Source organism: Sciurus carolinensis, chromosome 3 (genome assembly GCF_902686445.1).
Source record: "Sciurus carolinensis chromosome 3, mSciCar1.2, whole genome shotgun sequence".
In the NCBI taxonomy this organism is placed as follows: Eukaryota; Metazoa; Chordata; class Mammalia; order Rodentia; family Sciuridae; genus Sciurus; species Sciurus carolinensis.
Window position 1 is genome coordinate 175,016,424 of NC_062215.1, and position 21,250 is coordinate 175,037,673.

At 36.4% G+C, this 21,250-nt stretch overlaps 1 protein-coding gene across 1 annotated transcript in view; it reads left to right on the top strand.

The window, feature by feature from the left end:
• Psmd1 (proteasome 26S subunit, non-ATPase 1) overlaps positions 1-21,032 on the top strand; it is a 96,756-nt gene extending 75,724 nt beyond the window's left edge. Inside the window, exons 19-25 of the mRNA XM_047544203.1 lie at positions 6-108; positions 4,413-4,582; positions 6,429-6,521; positions 7,816-7,902; positions 8,638-8,784; positions 19,038-19,193; positions 20,806-21,032. Of these exons, the coding sequence (XP_047400159.1) occupies positions 6-108; positions 4,413-4,582; positions 6,429-6,521; positions 7,816-7,902; positions 8,638-8,784; positions 19,038-19,184 (747 nt within the window). The 3' untranslated portion in view covers positions 19,185-19,193; positions 20,806-21,032. The remainder of the gene's footprint in view (positions 1-5; positions 109-4,412; positions 4,583-6,428; positions 6,522-7,815; positions 7,903-8,637; positions 8,785-19,037; positions 19,194-20,805) is intronic.
• The last annotated feature ends 218 nt before the right edge of the window (positions 21,033-21,250 follow it).

Here is a 21,250-nt window from a genome sequence, read left to right on the forward strand (position 1 = left end):
TTTAGGTGAATCAGTTCAGACAGCTGTATTCCAAAGTCATCAATGATAAGCATGATGATGTCATGGCCAAGTTTGGCGCTATTCTGGCCCAGGGCATACTGGATGCAGGTAACTGGTTTTAAATCTTCCAGACCAATTGACTGACTGATTGATTGATTGATTGATTTCAAATGTAGCTATGTGACACTAGAAATTTAGTCTGAGGCAAATTATTTCTGAAGAAAATTGGAGTCTGCATTTCATACATAATTGAACATTGAAAAATATTTGAAGAAAAGATGTTTTAGACAAATTTTACCAGCCAGAATCATTCCTAAAAATAAGATACATGGAATATTTGCCTAATAAATACTCAGCACACTGTGCAAATCTGTCTCCAAAATTCACATTTTTCACCATTATACTATAGCTTGTTTCAAAAGATAGTGTCCATTAGCACCTTAGACTGAGAGCATATACCTACTTATGAAGTATGTTAACCTGTAATTGTTTTTCTTATATCCTTTTTAGTAATTTTTTGTTAATTTGAAAGGTAAGTTAAAGCATCTCAGGATTTTGGTAGCAGTTCTTTTATTAAGGAATCACTTTTTCATATTAGCCGTCTATGTTTCTTCTAAGTAAAACAGCCATGATTGTGGGGTTTGTTTGCTTTGGGGTGTTTTTTGGTGCTGAGTATTGATTGAATCCAGGGTCACTGAGGGCTATTCCCAGCCCTTAGCCATATTTATTATGTCTATTCTTTTCTCAATCACCTAGGAATGTGTATATATTTGTACTGAAGGAGATTTGGAAGGATAATTTTTTGATAAAATTATCTTAATTTTATGTTGCTAATTTCTTGGGTTTTTTGCTTACTGAGAATGTTTTTATCATATCACAGTTTTCAGAGTTATTTTCTAATTTTTGATAATCTCATATATGGTCTTTTTTAAAAAATCATTTCTTTTCTAATTTGGTTTATTTTCTTTTTGTTAATTAGATTAATCAGATTTTTTAAAAACGTATGCACTGATTCTACCATTTTCCCCCTAAATTCTTTATTTTTGCTCTTTATTATTTGCTTTTGTCTTAGGACTTTGGTGCTTTTTCTAATTATTGAGACAAATATTCTACTCTTTTAATCACTTTGTCCAGTGGTGTTTGTTTGTTGTTTTTTCTTTTTTCCCTAAGAAAAGTTTTCTGCTTAAGCTTTTAATATAGAAGTGAACTTCTTTTTCTCTCTTTAATTTACACACATTTCCTTGCAGCTGAATTCAACATAGTATTGATTCTCACATATAAAATTGAAGACATTAATATCTCATAATTTTTCCTCCTCATTCTTTACTGCCTACCAATATTTTTATATTATATTTATATTGTTCTCAGAAATCATAATTCTTATAGTTGTACATGGTCTTAAGTTCTATATTTTAATGGATTTGGTGTTTACCACCGTTTCTTTTATTGTTACTTTTTCATTCCTGAGTTAGTTTTACCAAGTCTCAACACTTAATTGTCTGGGTTTTATTAGCAATTAATTTTTTTGGCAATTAATTTTCAATTATTTTGTTTTAATTTGTGGATTACAGAAAAATTCGAACAAAAAGTACAGTTCTCCATATGTTCCCATGTCCCTCTCCAGTTTCCCTTATTCCATTTAGTGGGATGTATGTGCTATAATTGCTGGATCGGTATTGATGCCTTATTATTGACTGAAGTCCCTAGTTTACGTTAGAGTTCACTCTTTGTGTTATACATACTTTGTGGATTTCAACAATGTTTAATGACATGTATCTATGATAATAATACCATATAGAGTAGTTTCACTTCCTGAAAAATCCCTGTGCTCCACCTGTTCATCTCTTCCCACTGGCCCCTGGTAACCACTGACCTTTTTAATTATCTCTGTAGTTCTGGTTTGTTTTGTTTCAGTATTTATTCATTCATTCAGTACTGGGGGTAGAACCCAGGCCTTGCTCTTAAACTGAGCTATGCTCCCATCCCTTATTTTTAAATACAGTTTAGAATTTATTAAGAGAAAACTTTTCATAATATCCTCTTTTTTTTTCAATATCTGTGGAAATGAAATTAATGTCCCCTTTTCATGCTTTATCTTTTTTAAAATTTTATTTTTATTAAGATATAGTTGGCAAATAGAAATTACATATTTGCAAATATTGCATATTTGCAAGGTAATCACGATTTTATATATAGACATAGAATTTTTTTTAGTTGTTGATGAACCTTTATTTTATTTATTTATTTATATGTAGTGATGAAGATGAAACCCAGTGCCTCACACATGCTAGGCAAGCACTCTACCACTGAGACAACTCCAGCCCTCACATGTTTTGATACATGTTATACAACAGTTTAATCAAGCTAACATTCATTGCTTCACATGAGAGTATTTAAGGTCTATTCTTTTAGCAATTTTCAAGCATACAGTACACTATTAACTCTAGCTACCATGCTATTTGCTTGCTGAATGTTCAAACTGTCTAACTGAACTGTATTCATAGGGGTTTTTTGTTTTGTTTTGTTGTGTGGTGTCTGTATTGAGGATCGAGCCAGCACCTTGTGCACTCTTAGGCAAGCACTGTATCACTGAGCTCGATCCCCAGCCCTGAATCTGTAATTTTTCCTTTCCCAGACTATCATGTAGTTGGATTCATACAATACGTAGCCTTTTCAAATTAACTTCTTAGGTAATGAGTTTTAAATCAGGATTTAGAAGTTACTTTTTACTACTCTAAACTTTTTTCTTTTAGCTGCCACGTTTTGAAGTTTGTTTTTTAGACTACAACCCTTGACTTGTTCATTCAACATTACGGATTTTTCCTGGCTTTCTGTAGTAGTTATTTATTAAGAATTTGAGGGAGGTGCAGGCTCAGTGGTGCATGCCTGTAACAATGACTTAGGAGGCCAAGACAGAAGGATCACAAATTTGAGGCCAACCTAAAACAATGCTATAACTGCATTAGAAAAATTGCAGTCCTAATCACTGCCTCAGTAAAGTTAGGCAAGGTAGAGAAGATCTGGAGAGGGCACCTTCCAGGGAATGAAATTGAAGTTTATGAGACCTTACTTGCTGTGGTCCCTTCAGGGATTGAGATTAAGAAGTTTTATTATTGAAGTCTGTTAAGCTGGTATTACAATCAATAAGATAAACTCTAGTTTATTAAGTCTCAGATGTTAGAACAAAAATCTAGTTTAATCTCTGAATCTGAAGAAGGTGGATTTCATTGAACTAAGGCTTCAAGTCTCAGGTCAAACAGCACACCCTCCGGCAGCCTTTCCCTCTCCTCTATCCTGCCCACCCCTCCCCAGGCAGGTACCAGGTTAGCTGTGTTCTCACTAGCACCAATTTATAGTTGTCACAATGCATTTGCCTTATTTTAAATTATCTGTCTCTTGCACTAGAACAAAGGGTCCTCAAGATTGTTTCTAGTTTTGTGCACATTTCTCAATATAGAGTAAGCATTCAGTGAATATGGGGAAGAGTAAGGAGAATATAAGCAGATAATAAATGTATGTAACTATAGAATACCAAAAGTTTTTTTTTTTTCTTGTACATGGTATTAAACCCAGGGGACCCTTAACCACTTAACTACATCCCCAACCTTTTTTGTTTTTTATTTTGAGAAAGGGTCTTACTAAATTGCTTAGAGCCTCGCTAAGTTGCTGAGGCTGGCTTTGAATTTGTGATCCTCGGGCCTCAGCCTCCAGCGCTGCTGGGATTACAAGCGAGCACAACCCAAAATTTTTAAGTATGTCTTTTTTTAAAAAAGCTGGGGGTAGTGGCACATCCCTATAATCCCAGTGACATTAACACAATCCCAGTTATTTGGTTGAACAGTAGGATTTTTATAAAAATTACATGTAATTAAATGCTGTTTGGTTTAATGCTGAGATTAAGAGTCGTGACTTGTAAACAACAGGAATCTGGCACTGGAAATCAAATTAGGATCCTGAGTAAGCACAGACAAGTCCCATTTTTATAGCATGTTTTACGCATACTAAAAGATTTGCATCTCAGTTCTGCGTTGTTTTATTTTTGTTTTTCACAAGTGGTAGTTGTTTTTGTTTTTGAGATAGGGTCTTAAATTGTTGAGGTTGGCCTCAAACTTGCCATCTTCCAGCCTCAGCCTCCTGAGTTATCAAAATCACAAGTTTGTGCCACCACACTCAACTCAGGATTACTTTTCAAAAAACCTCTGCCTGTAGAGAAAGAAGTTCTAGATTTGCCCTGTGTTCAGTTAAAGTATAACACTTCCAGTCTTGAAGACCCTCAGATAGCTCACAATTCTAGATTATATGAACCATGCCTTAAAATAATTATCAGATGCTTCCCTAGTGCAATAGTTAGAAGTATCTATTATTGCCCTACTGGATTGCTATTCATGATTTCTCTTTTTTTCCCCCCACAGGTGGTCATAATGTCACAATCTCTCTACAGTCCAGGACTGGGCACACTCATATGCCTTCTGTGGTTGGTGTCCTTGTCTTTACCCAGTTCTGGTTCTGGTTTCCTCTTTCACACTTTCTGTCATTGGCTTATACCCCTACCTGTGTCATTGGCCTTAACAAGGACTTAAAGGTAAGTTTTTGAAACCTCAGCTTTGTAGTGTATCCTATTCATATCTACCACCCACTCAGTAAGGGTTTCTGTGAAATTTTAAAGATGAGTTAGGATCTCATCTATAGCATGTCTTCCCTTCAAGTTGAGTCATTACTGCATTGAGTGGAGTGTGTCAGAAGGAGTTTTAAAAATCAAATGTTAGAGGGGTCTTAATACAGATATGAAGAGACTTTATAAACCACTGAGTGATTGGTTTAATAAAGGCTGCAGGTGCTATCAGAGGATTTCATACAGATAAATGACATGAGGCTTGCATTTTAGAAAGCTCTGTCTGAGGCCTGGGGACATAGCTCAGCAGCAAAGTGCTTGCCAAGCATGTGTGGAACTCTTGAGTTCAATCCCCAGTGGTGTAAGAGAAAGGGGAAGGAAGGAAGATCATTCTGGAATCAGAGGAAACCTATTACAATGCTCTTGCAATAATCTGGGCAAGGAAGAATAAGGACCTAACCTAAATTTTTAATAATAAGAAGTGAAGGATCAAGCCAAATACATGTTTCAGATTTATGTGACACTAGACAGATGGAAGAAAGAATTATAGTACAAGGAAAAGCAAATAGGAGACTGTCCCTTTGGTAGTGGCAGAAAATGAGACCAACGGTGTGGAATCTGGAATTGGACAAAACGAAACAGGTCAAAGACTTAAGGTTCTTCATGCTTCGTCATCACATTTTTTAATCATATTTCTAATTGGGTTTGTATTTGGGTCTTTCCCCAGTCCTATGACCTGATGATTCATCTTGTTCTTCTTTAAAGGGCAAGGGCTTTTGACCTTTAAACAACTGACATCTGGTCATCCCTGTTGTTAAAATGTTCCATTAAATTTTCAGAGTGGAAATTTTTTAGGCTAAAAATGACTTTAGTATTCATTGTATTGTTTTTTTAGCATGGCCATATAGCCAGTTATCCTTCATCAAGTGTTTCGGTTCTAAACGTGCTTACATTCATAAACATTGTGAATTTTTTTTTCTCAAAACAAGAATATTTTGGTTTCCCAGTCTCTAACTTTGAATATTGTAATTACACATCCTATGTAATCTTTTTTTGTACGGGGCATTGAAACTAGGGGCACTTTACCACTGAGCCAAGGTCCCCAGTCCTTTTTTTTTTTTTTGAGATAGGATCTTGCTAAATTGCTGAGGCTGGCCTACTGTAATTCTCCTGCCTCAGCCTCTAGAGCTGCTGGGATCATAGGCCTGTACCAGCATACCTGGTTCTGTTTTCATTCTTTACAGTGGTAAAGATAAGGTTCCTTATCCTTGTAAACATGGTGCTCATTGCCATTTTCCACTGGTACAAATTAGGTAATAGAGAAAAATGCAGGCTAGAGAACTTTAAATCTGTTCAGTAGGTAATATGAAGCTAACTTGCCATTAGGCACATGTTAGATTTTTATAAGGAATGATTACATGGTGTGGAAACTTCTGTATAGATTTGGATTAGTTGTCAGTGCTGTGCAAGATGGGGAGGTGAAAGTTTGGTGGCGGAACCCTTTACCGAGGAAATAACATGATTAGGACTTGACCCACTGAAGCAGGGCAGGATGTCAGGAAAGAAGGCACAGAGCTTTAGGAACATACTGGAAACTGCAGATAATTCTGTAGAGGCACCCAAAAACTAACTCAGTAAAAGAAAACAGACATCTTTCAGAAAGGTGACAACATTGACTAGTTTTATAATTGAATGTTTTATCTGTATGAAAACTCTGATCTCCCTTAGCACCTGTATGCTTGTTAAAGACAGAATACTTAAATCTTAATCATGATTTTTTTAATGGAGGGGGAAAAATGTTCTCTTTTTCCTTCAGATGCCAAAAGTTCAATATAAATCCAACTGTAAACCATCCACATTTGCATACCCTGCCCCTCTGGAAGTACCAAAAGAAAAAGAAAAAGAAAAGGTAGGTCTTTGTTCCTTTGAGTAGCATTTGTTCATATAGAGGACATGAGTATTTCAGCTGGGTTTTTTAAAAAATGATTTATGTTTTTAAAGTAACATGTTAAAGTCTAACATTCCACAAAAAGATAAAGTAAAAACTCTTTGCTTCTCTTGGTCATCCAAGTCCCATCTCAAGAGTCAAGTCCTAGAGAGTCACAAATTGTGAATCCTATGAAGGTTTTCTCTGCACATTCAGAACTTATTTATACAACAAATGGGATTGTTCTCTACATGCAGTTCTATAGCTTATTGTTTTCACTTTAACAATATATCTTTAATACTTTCAATATATAAAGATTTCATTTTTTTCCAAAACTTCAGAGCAATGCCTTTGTGTATGTACCAGTTGTTTTATAGTTCTTTATTTGATATCCCATTAAGGTTATTTATAATTTGTCACTACACAGATGAGGCTAGGATGAAAGATTATGTGTATAATACTTGTGTACTTGTGCAAGTAAATCTGTTGGTTTAAATCTTAGATGTCAGATTGCATGATCAAAAGCAACCTATTTATTTTTATAGGTATTGGTTAATTTGCCTTTCAAAATGGATGTCACCAGTTTATACTTTTTACCAATGGTGTATGCAGACACTCATTGATAACATGTTAAATAACAGTGTATTTAGTGAGTTGCATTTGCCCATCAAGTTTTACAGAGCAAAATTATCCTTTCATGGCACCTTGTATATATGAAAGTCCTTCTTTGTTTCAGAATAATGTTTCCAGATTAGCCACTTGTTGATTATTTGCCATAAATTTTGTATGTAAGTAGGATGTAAGTAGGAATAACTGTAATTCACACATTTGAGGGTGACAGTGGTGAATAGTCTTTGGATGACGTTTTGTTTCATCAACTATCTCATATCTCCCTGCACCCCCACATTTTGGGTCTAAAAAAAGCTGGACTAGAGGAAATTTTTATGTTTTCCAGTATTCTCCCTTTAAGGCAAGAACAATCCAGATCTCTTTCAGAAATACATAATAGCAAATTCATATCCAGGATAAAATAGATAAGAAAAAAATAGAATTATGTTGGATATCACCTCCAGGAACTAATGAGTCACCTGGTGACAATCCTAGTAAGTTATGCTAATAAATGTCCTCCTTGCTTTTCCCATTTATTCTCTCGTATTTTGTTCTTTTTAATACTTGCCACCAGGTAATAGGAAATTATTATAGGAGAGTTCTCTTTGGGCTTATATGTTTGTATGTAGGGAAGATTACAACAATTTACCCTGTTCACTTTCTCTAGGTTTCCACTGCTGTATTATCTATCACTGCCAAAGCTAAAAAGAAGGAAAAAGAGAAGGAAAAAAAGGAAGAGGAGAAAATGGAAGTGGTAGGTGGTCATCTGTGGTCCAGATTTTTCCTTAGTTGAACATTATTACTTCACTCTTAACTTCTTTCAAATAATCATCCTGTTTTCAGCATATAGAATTATATACTCTTACTTACAAAACTCTAGAAACCTTACCTATTTTTAGAAAGATGGTATGCATACAAATCAGGAAAGAGTTCCTAGAGAAAATGACAATTAAAATAGGTTTTGAAGAAAAGAGTAGAATTATTCAGCAGAAAATGAGACCAGTAGGAGACAAAAAGGCCCTTTCAGACAAACAGTTATCATGTGTTTAAATATTACATAGACCCTCTCACCAGTCCTGGTGACACATGCCTGTAATTCCAAGGACTCAGGAGGCTGAGGCAGGTAGATCGTGAGTTTAAAGCCAACCTCAGCAAAAGTGAGGCGCTAAGCAACTCTGTGAGACCCTGTCTCTAAATAAAATACAAAGAAGAGCTGGGGATGTGACTCAGTGATCAAGTGCCCTGAGTTCAATCCCTGGTACCCAAAAAATAAATAAATAAATAGACCCTCTTAACCCAAGTTAAATAACCATTCTCACCCCCAAGCAGAGTTTCCCCCTCCCTCATCTGAATCTGGTGTCATTTTAGTTTTATTTTCATTATGTCTGCCACTACCTTTTGCCCCTTATAGTTGATCAGTAAACATTACTCAGTGATGTGGAACAGAAGTAAGCCTCTGTTGAACTGCTTTACCCTCTCCCCCTCTTAGGATGAGGCAGAGAAAAAAGAAGAAAAAGAGAAGAAAAAAGAACCTGAGCCAAACTTCCAGTTATTGGATAATCCAGCTCGAGTGATGCCTGCCCAGCTGAAAGTCCTAACCATGCCAGAGACCTGTAGATACCAGCCTTTCAAACCAGTAAGTTATCAATGGCTATTAGCTGGAGAAGTCAGTGGAATATTATCTCTAGGACAACAGAACGTTGAAAGAGAATGCAAGTTTACTGCTAAGAATTTTTTTATCTCCTCCCTGATATTTTCTGTTATCCGTGTTTCATTCAGTAGCATATTATTTAGTCTCCAGGTGTTGGAGTAATTTGTTTTTTTATTTTGTCATTGATTTCTAATTTCAATTCATTATGATCTGATAGAACACAAGGTAGTATCTCTATTTTTTTTGTATTTACTAAGGGCTCCTTTGTGGCATAACATCTGGTCTGTTTTCAAGAAGGATTCATGTGCTGCTAAGAAAGTGAATCCGCTCGTTGATGGATTCGAAAGTCTATATATGTCTGTTAAGTCTAGGTTATTGATTGTGTTATTGAGTTCTATGGTTTCTTTGTTTAGTTTTTGTTTGGAAGATCTATCCAGTGGTGACAGTGGTGTGTTAAAGTCACCCAGAATTATTGTATTGTGGTCTATTTGATTCCTGAAATTGAGAAGGATTTGTTTGATGTACATGGATGCACCATTGTTTGGGTCATAAATATTTACGATTGTTAGGTCTTCCTGATATATGAAATGTCCTTCTTTATCTCTTCTGACTAACTTTGGCTTAAAGTCCACTTTATCTGAAATAAGGATGGAAAACCCCCACTTTTTTACTGAGTCCATTTGTGCGCTAGGTTTTTTCCAGTCCTTTCACCTTTAGTCCATGGATGTCTTTTTCTATGAGATGAGTCTCTTGAAGGCAGCATATTGTTGGGTCTTTCTTTGTAATCCATTCTGCCAGTCTATGTCTTTTGATTGATGAGTTTAGGCCATTAATGTTTAGGGTTATTATTGAGATATGATTTGTATTCCCAGTCATTTGGGCTTATTTTTGGTTTTTAACTTGGCTTGGTTTCCCCTTTAAATGGATTTTCCTTTAAGATAGTTCCTCCCTTTGCTGACCTACATTGTTGTTTTTCATTTCCTCCTCATGGAGTATTTTGTTGAGAATATTCTGTAGTGCAGGCTTTCTATTTGTAAATTCTTTTAACTTTTTTTTTTTTTTCTTTTAACTTTTGTTTATCATAGAAGGATTTTCTTTTTTCTTAAAATCTGAAGGTTAGTTTTGCTAGGTATAAGATTCTTGGTTGGCAACCATGTTCTTTCAGAGCTTGAAATATGTTGTTCCAGGCCCTTTTAGCTTTTAGAGTCTGGGTTGAGAAGTTGGCTGCTATCCATTTTGGTCTCCCCCTATATGTAATCTGCTGCTTTTCTCTCGCGGCCTTCAAAATCCTATCTTTATTTTGAATGTTAGGCATTTTCATTATAATGTGCCTTGGTGTGGATCTATTGTGATTTTATGCATTTGGTGTTCTGTAAGCCTCTTGTATTTGATTTTCCATTTCATTCTTCAGACCTGGGAAATTTTCTCATATTATTTCATTGAATAGGTTGTTCATTCCTTTGATTTGTATCTCTGTGCCTTCCTCAATCCCAATAATTCTTAAATTTTGTCTTTTCATGATGTCCCAAAGTTCTTGCAGTTTTCGTTCATGATTTCTTACCATCTTCTCTGTTTGGGCAACTTTATTTTCAAAATTAAATATTTTGTCTTCATTGTCTGAGGTTCTGTCTTCCAAGTGATGTAGTCTGTTGGTGATGCTTTCCACTGAGTTTTTATTTGGTTTATTGTTTCCTTCATTTCAAGGATTTGTTTGTTTTTGTTTTTTTTCTTTTGAGAATCTCTCTTTGTTGAAATGATCTTTTGTGTCCTGCAGTTGCTCTTTCAACTGCTTATTGGTATGATCATTCATTGCCTGCATTTGCTCTCTTATCTCATCCTTTGCTTCATGAATCATCTTAATCACGTATCATCTGAAGTCCTTTTCTGACATTTCTTCTATCATACTGTCACTGGATTCTATTAATATAGAATCTAGATTTGTTTGGATCAGTTTTTTCATGTTGTTCATGTATCTTCCCCTCTAGCAGTGCAGATCTGGGGTATTGCAGCTTATAGGCTTATAGTGACCCTATAGGTTTTGAAAACCTTTTCTCCAGCAGGCGTCTCAGAATAGGATTTGCCCCACCTAAAGATGGGAGGGAGATACAGCTTCCAGGATTATCCAAGATGGCCACTCTGGCTTCCAAATGTGTTGGCAAATGGGGAGCTGCAGCTCGGGGTGTGGGCATGGTCAGCTGGAGGTCCTGGAGATGGGGTGCAACCAGTCGGTCTGGGGGTCCTGGAGGTAGGACTCAGTCAGTCGGTCTGGGGATCGTGGTGGCAGGGAGCAGTCAGTCAATGTTAGGGCCCTGGAGGCAGGGAGTGATAGGTCGGGCTGAGGGATCCTGGAGTCAGGGCTCAGTCAGTTCGGCCAGGGTTCCTAAAAGTCCTGGCTGTTGTCTCAAAATGGCGGCAGCCACGTGTAACCAACCTGCAGGTACTGTGACAGTGAACTTCCAGGCAACAGCAGGCAGCTGGTGCTTCACTGGTGGTCTGTGGTCAGTCTGCTGACTGCTGTCAGATGATGGGGAGGTGAACCTCGGGTGGTGGGTGATGGGTAGGTGAAAGGCAGGTGATGGACAGGCAAGCAGCAGGCAAATGGTGGATGGTAGGCGCCAGACAGTGAACAATCAAGAAACAGATATCATCTGCTTGAAACCCGAGTTATGGAGCCGGGAAAGCAAGTTTACTAGTACTAAAAAACTTCCTTTTAGCAAAAGAAAGGACATTTTCCCCCATTTCATATACATTTGGGAGGAAATTTATTCCCCCCCCCCCCCCCCCCCCCGTGTAACCCTACAAATTCTTCCTCTCTTCTACCACTGACTTGTGCTATAGAAGTTCCTAATATAACATAATAATTAGGAACATAGATTATAGAACCAGACATACTGTTTTCTTGAGTTGCTATGTTATTTTAAATGTTTGGTGTTTAACAAAAATTTATAAAAAATGGAAAGAAACAAATATAGCACAGTAACGACGGTAAATAAAACCTGCCCCTAAAGAAGCCTAGACATAAGTAGAAGAAACCAACTATTTTAAATGTGTTAAAAAAAAAACTGAAGGAACTATGTCTAAAGAAGTAAAAGAAAATATAAGAACGATGTTTTACAAATAATGTCATTGAAGAAGTAGAAATTATAAAAATAACCAAGTGGAAATTTTAGAACGAAATGGAATAACTATAATGAGAAATTTCCTAGAGAGGCTCAACAGAAGATTTGAGTATGCAGAATAAAGAATGACAAGCTCAAAGACAGGTCAGTTGAGATTATCTCTTCTGAAGAATGACCTAAAATTAAAAACAAAGCAAAATTAACAGAGCCTCAGAGGCCTATGGAACACTATGAAGCATACTAACACACTTAATTGGAAGTCAAGAAAGAGAAGATGGAGAAAAGGGCACAAGAATATTTGAAGAAATATCTGAGAGCATCCCCATTTTGATGAAAATCTAGTTTTCTCATTCATCTCAATCAGTTCTAAATGATAAACTCAAGAGATCCACACCTACACACATCATAACCAAACTGTTGAAAACCATAGAATCTTTAAAGCAGCAAGAGAGAAGCAACTGATTTATCATCAGAAACCATAACAACCAGAAGAGCCTGGCATGACATATCAAAGTACTGAAAGAAAAAGATTCAGCCAAGAATTACATATACAGGAAAACTATCCTTCAAAAATTAAGAAATTAAGATATCCTCAGATGAACAAAAACAAAATTTGTTGTAGGCAGTACTCTTTATATGAATAAAGGGAACCCTTTGAGCTGGTTTGAAAGGACATTAGACAATAACTGATATCCACGTGAAAAAATAGAAAACTAGTAAATATAACTAAATAGGTAGATATGAGAGATGGTATAAATGCATTTTTCTGTTATAACTTTTTTTTTCTTCTTTCTGATTTAAAAGACTTCTACACAGAACAGTGATTATAAACAAATTGGTGGTAAAGTGTAAACAATATGTAAAGGTGTAATTTTCACTATAATAATAACACAAGGAATAGGGGAACATGACTAGGAGCAAAAAGTTTTTGTATACTGTTAACTTTAAATTGGTTTTAGTTATACTAGAGATGGTAATTTTAATCTTACGACTCTAAGAAAATTACTCAGAAATATAAAGTAAAATAACAATGAGACAGGCATTATGCAATCCCAGCAGCTTGGGAGACTGAGGACAGAGGATGGCAAGTTCAAGGAAGTCCAAAATAGTAATAATAATACACAGTGAATAGAAAGATTTTGCCCAGCTACTCAAGAGATTGAGGCAGGAAGATCACTTGAACTCAGGAGTTCTAGGCTAGCCTGAGCAACATAGTAAGACCCTGTCTGAAAAGGAAAAAAAAGTTTTTTCTTAATTAAAAGAAATGAGAAGGGAGGTGTGGTGGCACCCGCCTGTAATCCCAGAGACTCAGGAGGCTGGGGCAAGAGGATCGTAAGTTCCAGGCCAGCCTCAGCAAGTTAGCAGGACCCTGTTTCAAAGCACAAAAAAGGGGGCTGGGGCTGGAGCTGAGACTCGGTGCCCCAGGTTCAGTCCCCACTACCAAAAAAAGAAAAAGAAGGAGAAAGGAGAAAGGTGATGGATCTCAAAAGAAATAACCTTCCCCCTTAAGAAACTAGAAAAAGAACTAGTATTTAAACCAAAATCCAGCAGAAGGAAGATGATGAGATAAATATTAGAGCAGAAATTAAAACAAAAAGTTGTTTTTGTTTTTTTTTTTTCACTACAACCAGGAAGGAAAAGGGACATTACAACCAGCCCTACAGAAATAAAAAGACTATAAGGAGCTGGTGCAGTGGTTCACACCTGTAGCTGCACCTACTCTGAAGGTTGAGGCAGGAGGATCACTTGGCCAACCTGGGCAACAGAGTAAGACTTCATTTTGAAAAGTAAAGAAGTTAGAATTATAAGGAAAAAAATATTTAAAAGAATGAGAAGCGAGGTGTGGTGACCAATTTATTTATAATCACTGTTCTGTGTAGAAGTCTTTTAATCAGATAGGAGAAAAAAAGAGTCATAACAAAGGAGCAACTGCATATCAACAAATTTGATAGCCTAGATGAAATTCTCAAATTCCTCTAGAGAGAGACAAACTACAAAAAATGACTCAAGAATAAATGGAAAATCTGAGTATACCTATAACAAAGATGTTAATAGAAATCAGAACTGGGGAGATAGCTCAGCTGGTAGAGTGCTTGCCTTGCAAGTACAAGGGCCTGAGTTCGATCCCCAGTACCACAAAAAAAAAAAAAAAAGAAAGAAAGAAATCAGAAAAGTTCAAAGACAGAGAGCTCACCGGTGAAGTCTACCAAGTGTTTAAAAACAAACAAAAAAAAAATTCCAATCTTTCACAAACTGTTTTAAAAAATAGAATAGGAACTTATTTTGTGAGGCTGTTATACCTTGATAATAAAACCACACAAAGAAAATTATAGACTGATCACCCATACTCATTAATTAAAGGATATCAGTAGTCAGTTTTCCAGGTGTGGTGACCCATGCCTGTATGCCCAGTGATTCCAGAGACTGAAGCAGGAGGGTTGCAAGTTCAAGGCCAGCCTCAGCAACATAGTGAGACCTTGTCTCAAAATAAAAAGGACTGGGAATGTAACTCACGCTAAAGCACCCCTGGGTTCCATGCCAGTACTGGGGGTAAGGGAGAATTCTCAGTTTGACCTATAGATTCAATACATCCTAGTCAAATTCTCAGCTATCATTTTTACAGAAATGGACCAGCTAATTCTAAAATTCATATGGAAATATAAGAGATCCAGAATAGCCAAGGAATCTTGAAAAAGAACAATATTGGAAGAATTACATTTCCCAGTTTTAAACCTTTCTACAAAAGAACAGTACTCAAGACATGTGTAATAGGTATGAGAATAGACATATAAAGCAATAGAATTTAATTGAGGATCCAGAAATAAACTCATGCATTTATGGTTCATTGGTTGGTTAGTTTATTTTGACAAGAATAGTAAGATCATTCAATAAGGAAAGGGTTTTTTTCCCCCAAGAAATGATACTGGGACAATTTTCTAACCACATGTGAAAGAAAGAAGTTGAACCCCTCATATCATACACAAAAATTAACTAAATGAAACAAAGAGCTAAAAGTATAAAACCTTTAAGGGAAAAAAAGAATTTTCATGACTTTAGACACAGGTTCTCTATCCCTTTCCAAAATCTTGGAAAGAGTGTTTTGGATTTTGTAATATTAGGATATACATAATGAAATATCTTGGAGATGAGACTCAAATCTAAACAAATTTTTTTTTCCATATACACCTTATACCTATAGCCTAAAGGTAATTTTTAGACAATATTTTAAGCACTCCTGGACTGCAACCTATCACATGTGATCAAGTATGGAATTTCCCACTTGTATCACTTAGTCAGATTTAGGAGTAGTTCAGATTTTTAGATGAGGTATGATTGATTGACCTGTGTGTACCTAAGGCACAAGCAAATCAAAGAAAAGAGGGAAAAAAAGAATGAATTTAACTTCATCATATTAAAAACTGTGCATGTGTGGACCTGTGGATAAATCTAGAGCCTTGCACATGTTAAGCGAACTACACTGATCTGCATCATCAGCCCTTCAATTAAAAACTTATCTGCTGCAAAGTGCACAAGTGTCCAATAAGTAAGTAAAAAGATGTTCAACATCACTAGTCATTATAGAAATGCAAATCAAAACCACAATGAAAATACCACATCATACCCATTTAAAAAAAAAAAAAAGGTAGGCAGTAACAGTTGTTTGCAGGCATATGGGAATTTTAACTGTTATATCCACTGTGGAAAACAGTTTGGCAATTTCTCAAAAAGTAAAAGTGATCTTACATATGACCCAGCAGTTCATTCCTAGGAATATACCCAAGTGAAATAAAAACTCTATTAATGCCCCAATTTAAAAAATATGCAAGAAATAGAAAAGTACATCCATACTAAAATGTATACAATAATGTTTATGTCAACACTTTGATAGTAACCAAAAAATAAAAACAGCTCAATTGTTCATCAACTGATAAATGAATAATGTGATATATGACTAGAATATTATTCAGCCATTAAAAAAGAAAAACATACTGATACATGCTATGGTGTATGTAAACGTGGAAAACATGCTAAGTGAAAGAAACCAAACATCAAAGGTCAAGTCCACATATTGTATGATTCTTTTTATAAGAAATGTTCAGGGCTGGAGCTAGGTAGAGCACTTGCCTTGCACGCATGAGGCCCCGTGTTCAATCCTCAGCACCACATAAAAATAAATAAATAGAGATATTGTGTCCATGTACAACTAAAAATATTTTTAAAAAAAGAAAAAGAAAAGAAATGTTCAGAATAGGCAGATCTGTAGAGAGGAATAAGTGGTTGCCAGGGTCTAGGAGAAGAAAATGAAGGGTGGCTGCTAACGGGTGCAGGGTTTCTGGTACGTGGTTTTGGGGTTTTGTGAATTAGATAGTGGAAGTGGTCATGCAAGTCCATGACTGTACTGAGTTGAACACTTTGAAAGTGAATTTTATGTTGTGTGAATCATATCTCAGTTTTAAAAAAGTTCATTGTAAGAACAATGAAGAAAGGGGTACCCAGTGACTCACCCCCCACACTCAGTGACAGGTTCCTCAGACCCTTCTCAGGAGGTTCATTTGAAATAGGCAGCTATTCAACATGTATCCCATTTGTTTACAATAAAATAATTTAAAAAAAGAAATAGGCAGCTATCATTTTGAAAACAGAGTAGCATTCCTACTCTGCTCCCTCTGCATCTTAAAGCAAGAGTGGAACCCTTGGCAGCAGGAAGTGTTTCCTGGCCTGTGTCTTTTACTGTCATTTGTGTTCCCAGAGAACAGAATATCTTGTTTTCTGCTTAAAGACAGTGAACTTTCTTAGCAATATATAGAGTGTTAATAAATCTCAACAGTATAATATGTTGATTATATTGCAGGATTTGAGTCAGATTATTTCATTCCTAGCAAGCCTGAATTAGTAGTAATAACCTGGAGGCTACATTATTTCCAAAAAATAGAAAGTTTTCTTATGAACATGGGTGTTTTCTTCTGTTTAATAGAAGATTTATCTCCATTGGGTCCATTAGGAGATTCACGTACAGTTTTAGACTGAGGATTCAAACAGGAGGATTGTTTTCAAGAAAAACAAACTTTTGTCTTTTTTGGTAGTATAAGGGATTGAACCTACCCATGCTAGGACAAGTCCCTACCCCTGAGCTACATCCCAGCACCCCCCCCCCTTTTTTTTTTGTCCCAGGGATTGAATCCAGGGGCACATCCCCAGCCATTTTTTGTTTTGTTTTCTTTTGTTGTTTTTGTTTTTTTTTTTCATGGTGCTGGGGATTGAACCCAGGACCTTGTGCTTGCAAGGCAAACATTCTACTGACTGAGCTATCTCCCTAGCCCCCAGCCATTTTTTATATTTTATTTAGAGCTGAGTTGCTTAGGGCCCCACTACACTGCTGAGGTTGACCTTTTAACTCATGATCCTCCTGCCTCAGCCTCCTAAGCTGCTGGCATTACTGGCATGCGCCACTGGGCCTGGCAAGGAAAGCAAACTTCTCTAAGGGAGAAAGTTGTAGATTAGATTAATGTGTGTAGATGTGTGTTTGGGGAGAAGGGAAGTAGTTTAGGGATTCATGAAGGCACAATCAGTTTTATAGCATGGCAGTGCAGGGTCCTGGTGAGTAAAAATCAGATTAGGTTCAGCTGCAGAGATGCTCATACATATGTGAATCATTTGACAAATGTGCTCATGCTTCTTTTCCTTCCCAGTAATGTGCTTTGGTAGAAATATGCTTTTTCCAGATGTGCCTTGCCACTGTTGACCGATTTAATTACAGAGAGCAGCTTTCCATTTCCTTTGATACAGGCAAGCAAATGGAATAAGATGAGCACATCAGAGATGGGTAATAGTTGGGTGTTTGAATTTATCTTTTGCTAATACATTGAGAGGGGCTTAATAGAATCACTGCGACAGCCTACTTTCTTTTTGTTTCCTATTTGGTTTTTCCTTGGCTTACGTTACAGGGATTTGTAGGTTTATATGAAAACACCTGGATGTCTGTGATATCTGTAATGGCTGGAGAAAATTTTGGCTTTTCATTTATAGATTCTTTGTCCAAAATGTGTACATCTCACAAATAGTGTAGATTAAACTAGGATCTTTCTCAAATTTCAGTGTGTTCAGTATCAACTGGGGATCTTGTTAAAATACTAATTCTGATCATCCAGAGTGGGGCCACCTTTTCTGCCTTTTTAGCAACCTCCTAGGTAATAACAATGCTACCTGGTCCAAGAATATCTTTTCTTTCCTTTCTTTCTTTTTTTCCTTGTCATTAAAAGTGATTTTTAAAGGTATTTTCTGACCTGGAAAGATGGTAACAGTGTATTCAACAATGAAGTGAAATTTCCAACATAAAGCATAGTATTCATTACATTTATTTACAGAATATTGACTACTTCATAAGCATACAAACTAAATCTCTTCCCAATGCTGTTTTAAAAATAATTATGCATCTTTAATGAAAGTTTAAAGCACTAAAAAGTAATTCTACAGAATTTTTCAAAACTTTATCTCTGGTAAAGTTTGAAATACTTTAAGGTTTCTATTTCACTTTTTCTCTGGATAGCCTAATGGTTGTAAAAGTAATATATCTTTGGGTAATGAAAATAATACATAGAAAGGGCCTTAACAGAAATGAAATCACAGGGGATGTTATTATAAAAGTGATAAATATTGTTATTTAAAAATTGTTATTTTCCAGACTGTTTCTACTACATGGGAGATGGCAAGAGAGAGAATAGCCATCTTCCAGCCCATGACCCAGAGTGACCAAGTGGTTTGCCACATTTGTACTCCCCCAGCACCCCAAGTAGATCCCAGATGCTCCAATTCCTATAAGAACACTCTCTTGATTAGGAAGGCATTAGAATGATATACTGGGACATTAAGTGTTCTGCTAGGAGTCGACCCTGTGGCTGGGAGGTTCTGTTGTTAATTGGGATACAGTTCCCATGTGCAGCAAGCATATGTTATGCCATCCAGAGACACTGGGTTATACTTACCAGTACTCCTTATAGGTCACGGTTACCTTTATCCTAGTATCGTTCCAAATCGTTTAAGGTACATTTACCAAGTTTGGACTCTGGAACATCTTGAAATATGAGTGTAGCTTATGCTGCTTCACTCCTGTGTTTACAGCTCTCTATTGGAGGCATCATCATTCTGAAGGACACCAGTGAGGACATTGAAGAGCTAGTGGAACCTGTGGCAGCACATGGCCCAAAAATTGAGGAAGAGGAGCAAGAGCCAGAACCCCCAGAACCATTTGAATATATTGATGATTAAGAACCAGAGGTGAGCGTTTGACAAAATTATACTTATGAGGGGAAACCGCTTTGTCAAGACTTTACAAATGTTTTGTGCAAGGACACTGTTTCACTTTTTCCTTTTTTGTGTTTAGTCCTTGTTGACCTAAACAATATGAAAACTTCCCCCATTTCAGCCCCTTTCTGCATACATAACCACAAACTCCCTTTTTCTTTCTTTGATTCTACTGTCTAGTATTCTACCTCTGTCATTCATAGCAGCTGGTCTGCACACTATTTTTATAGGTCCATAAGGAAATATAGAGGTCGTTCCAGAATGTGAATCTACTCAGTACTTCTCATTTTTTTGGAGGGGGAGGGGTTTGCAGATGGACACAATACCTTTATTTCATTTATTTATATGTGGTGCTGGGGATTGAACCCAGTGCTTCACACCTGCTAGGCAAGCCCTCTACCACTGAGCCACAACCCCAGCCCATCAGTATCTTCTTTTAGCCACAAAAACTATTGAAAAAATAGCCAGCTGAACTGCATAGTTTGCTTAGTGATGGAATTGCTGTACATTTTGGTATAAACTTCTTGTTGTGGACCAGTCATAGTTTGTGGGCCAACATTGGTCCATAGATCACACTTTTGAGCAGCACAGGTAAAGACTTCTCACTGATTCTTCTTTCTGACTCTTTTGGCAATAATGTTGGCACTAAAACTTTAATATCTGTTTATTCGGTGGAGCTATTAAACATTTGATTTACATGAGACTTACTACTTATAGGAACTTTGGTGTCAGTTACACTGTACCCCAAAGCTTTGTCCAGCCGAAAAATGTGGTTATGCCAGTGTCAAAGAGGGTCTTTTGTTCTGGAAGATTGGAATAACCTGCATGAAATTATCATTCTTAATTCCTTCATTTATTTTTAATAATCAACATGTATTTGAAGACATTTATATGAATGACATGTAATCAAGTTTCTCTAATTCCACTAACCTATTCTTATTCTACTCTTTAAGGATAGTGTCATTTATTACAGAATGACAAAATTTAAAAATACATTTGAAGGTCTGGTTGCAAATATAGCATGGTCAGTGTTACACATTGACTAGCAATTAAGGAAGACTTTATAGAAATCTCCAAATATTAAGGCTCATACTCTGCTATAGTAGGAAAAATAGTCATGCTTCAGAAGAGTGGGCATTAAAAAGGAGATTTATATTAACTTCTCTGCCTCCTAAGCTTGCTTTTTAAAATTATCTTTCAGCTTGATGGTTTCCTAAACTTAACCCACATACCACGTGACAGAGTACATGTGATGATCTCTTCTCTCCATCACAGAATTGAGTTGACTCAGGGTAGCCCCTGCAGCTTTTCATAATCCTCACTGATGGTGTGTTTTCAGGCAGTTACCTATAGAATGACTTAGAGGTATATAGCTGGAAACTGAATTATTCTTACTTTTTCAAAGGATAAGAATATTTCATGTGTTAGGAATTTTAAAACTGTTATCTTGGAACAAACTGTCATACTAGAACCACAGTAGAAGGTTTGGGGGCTGATTTTAGATTCAACAGCTAGAAGTTTAAAAAAAAAAATTTTTTTTTTAAGAATAATGCCAGCTTCTACCACCATCCCTTCCCCTTTCCAGGATCTCATTTGCTCATCTGAGGACGACTCTCCAGGCTCATATTGGAAATGCCTAAATGGAAGTTCTTCTGAGATCTGCTATTCAATGCATGTATCATTGCCTCTGTGCTGACCTGAAGAACCTCGACTCCAAGTCTTTGGTTGAAAAGAAGATGTATGACTATTTAGTGTGCTCTTTCACAGAACTTGGTTTTCAAATAAATATATTAAAATCTCCAATGGACAAGACTTGTTGGTTTTGTTTTTGAGCCTGGGTTTTAAAATAGATCTAATTACCCACCATGGAAAGCACATTCTACATCCAAAGGGCTAAATACTTGATGTGGTAGGATGAGTATCCATAACGTTTATATTGGTGAGAAACTTCAGCTGTTTATGCATTATAGACCATTTAAAGAGGTTCAGACTTGCATGTGGCTCCCATATTACTTATTTTTCCCTGTACT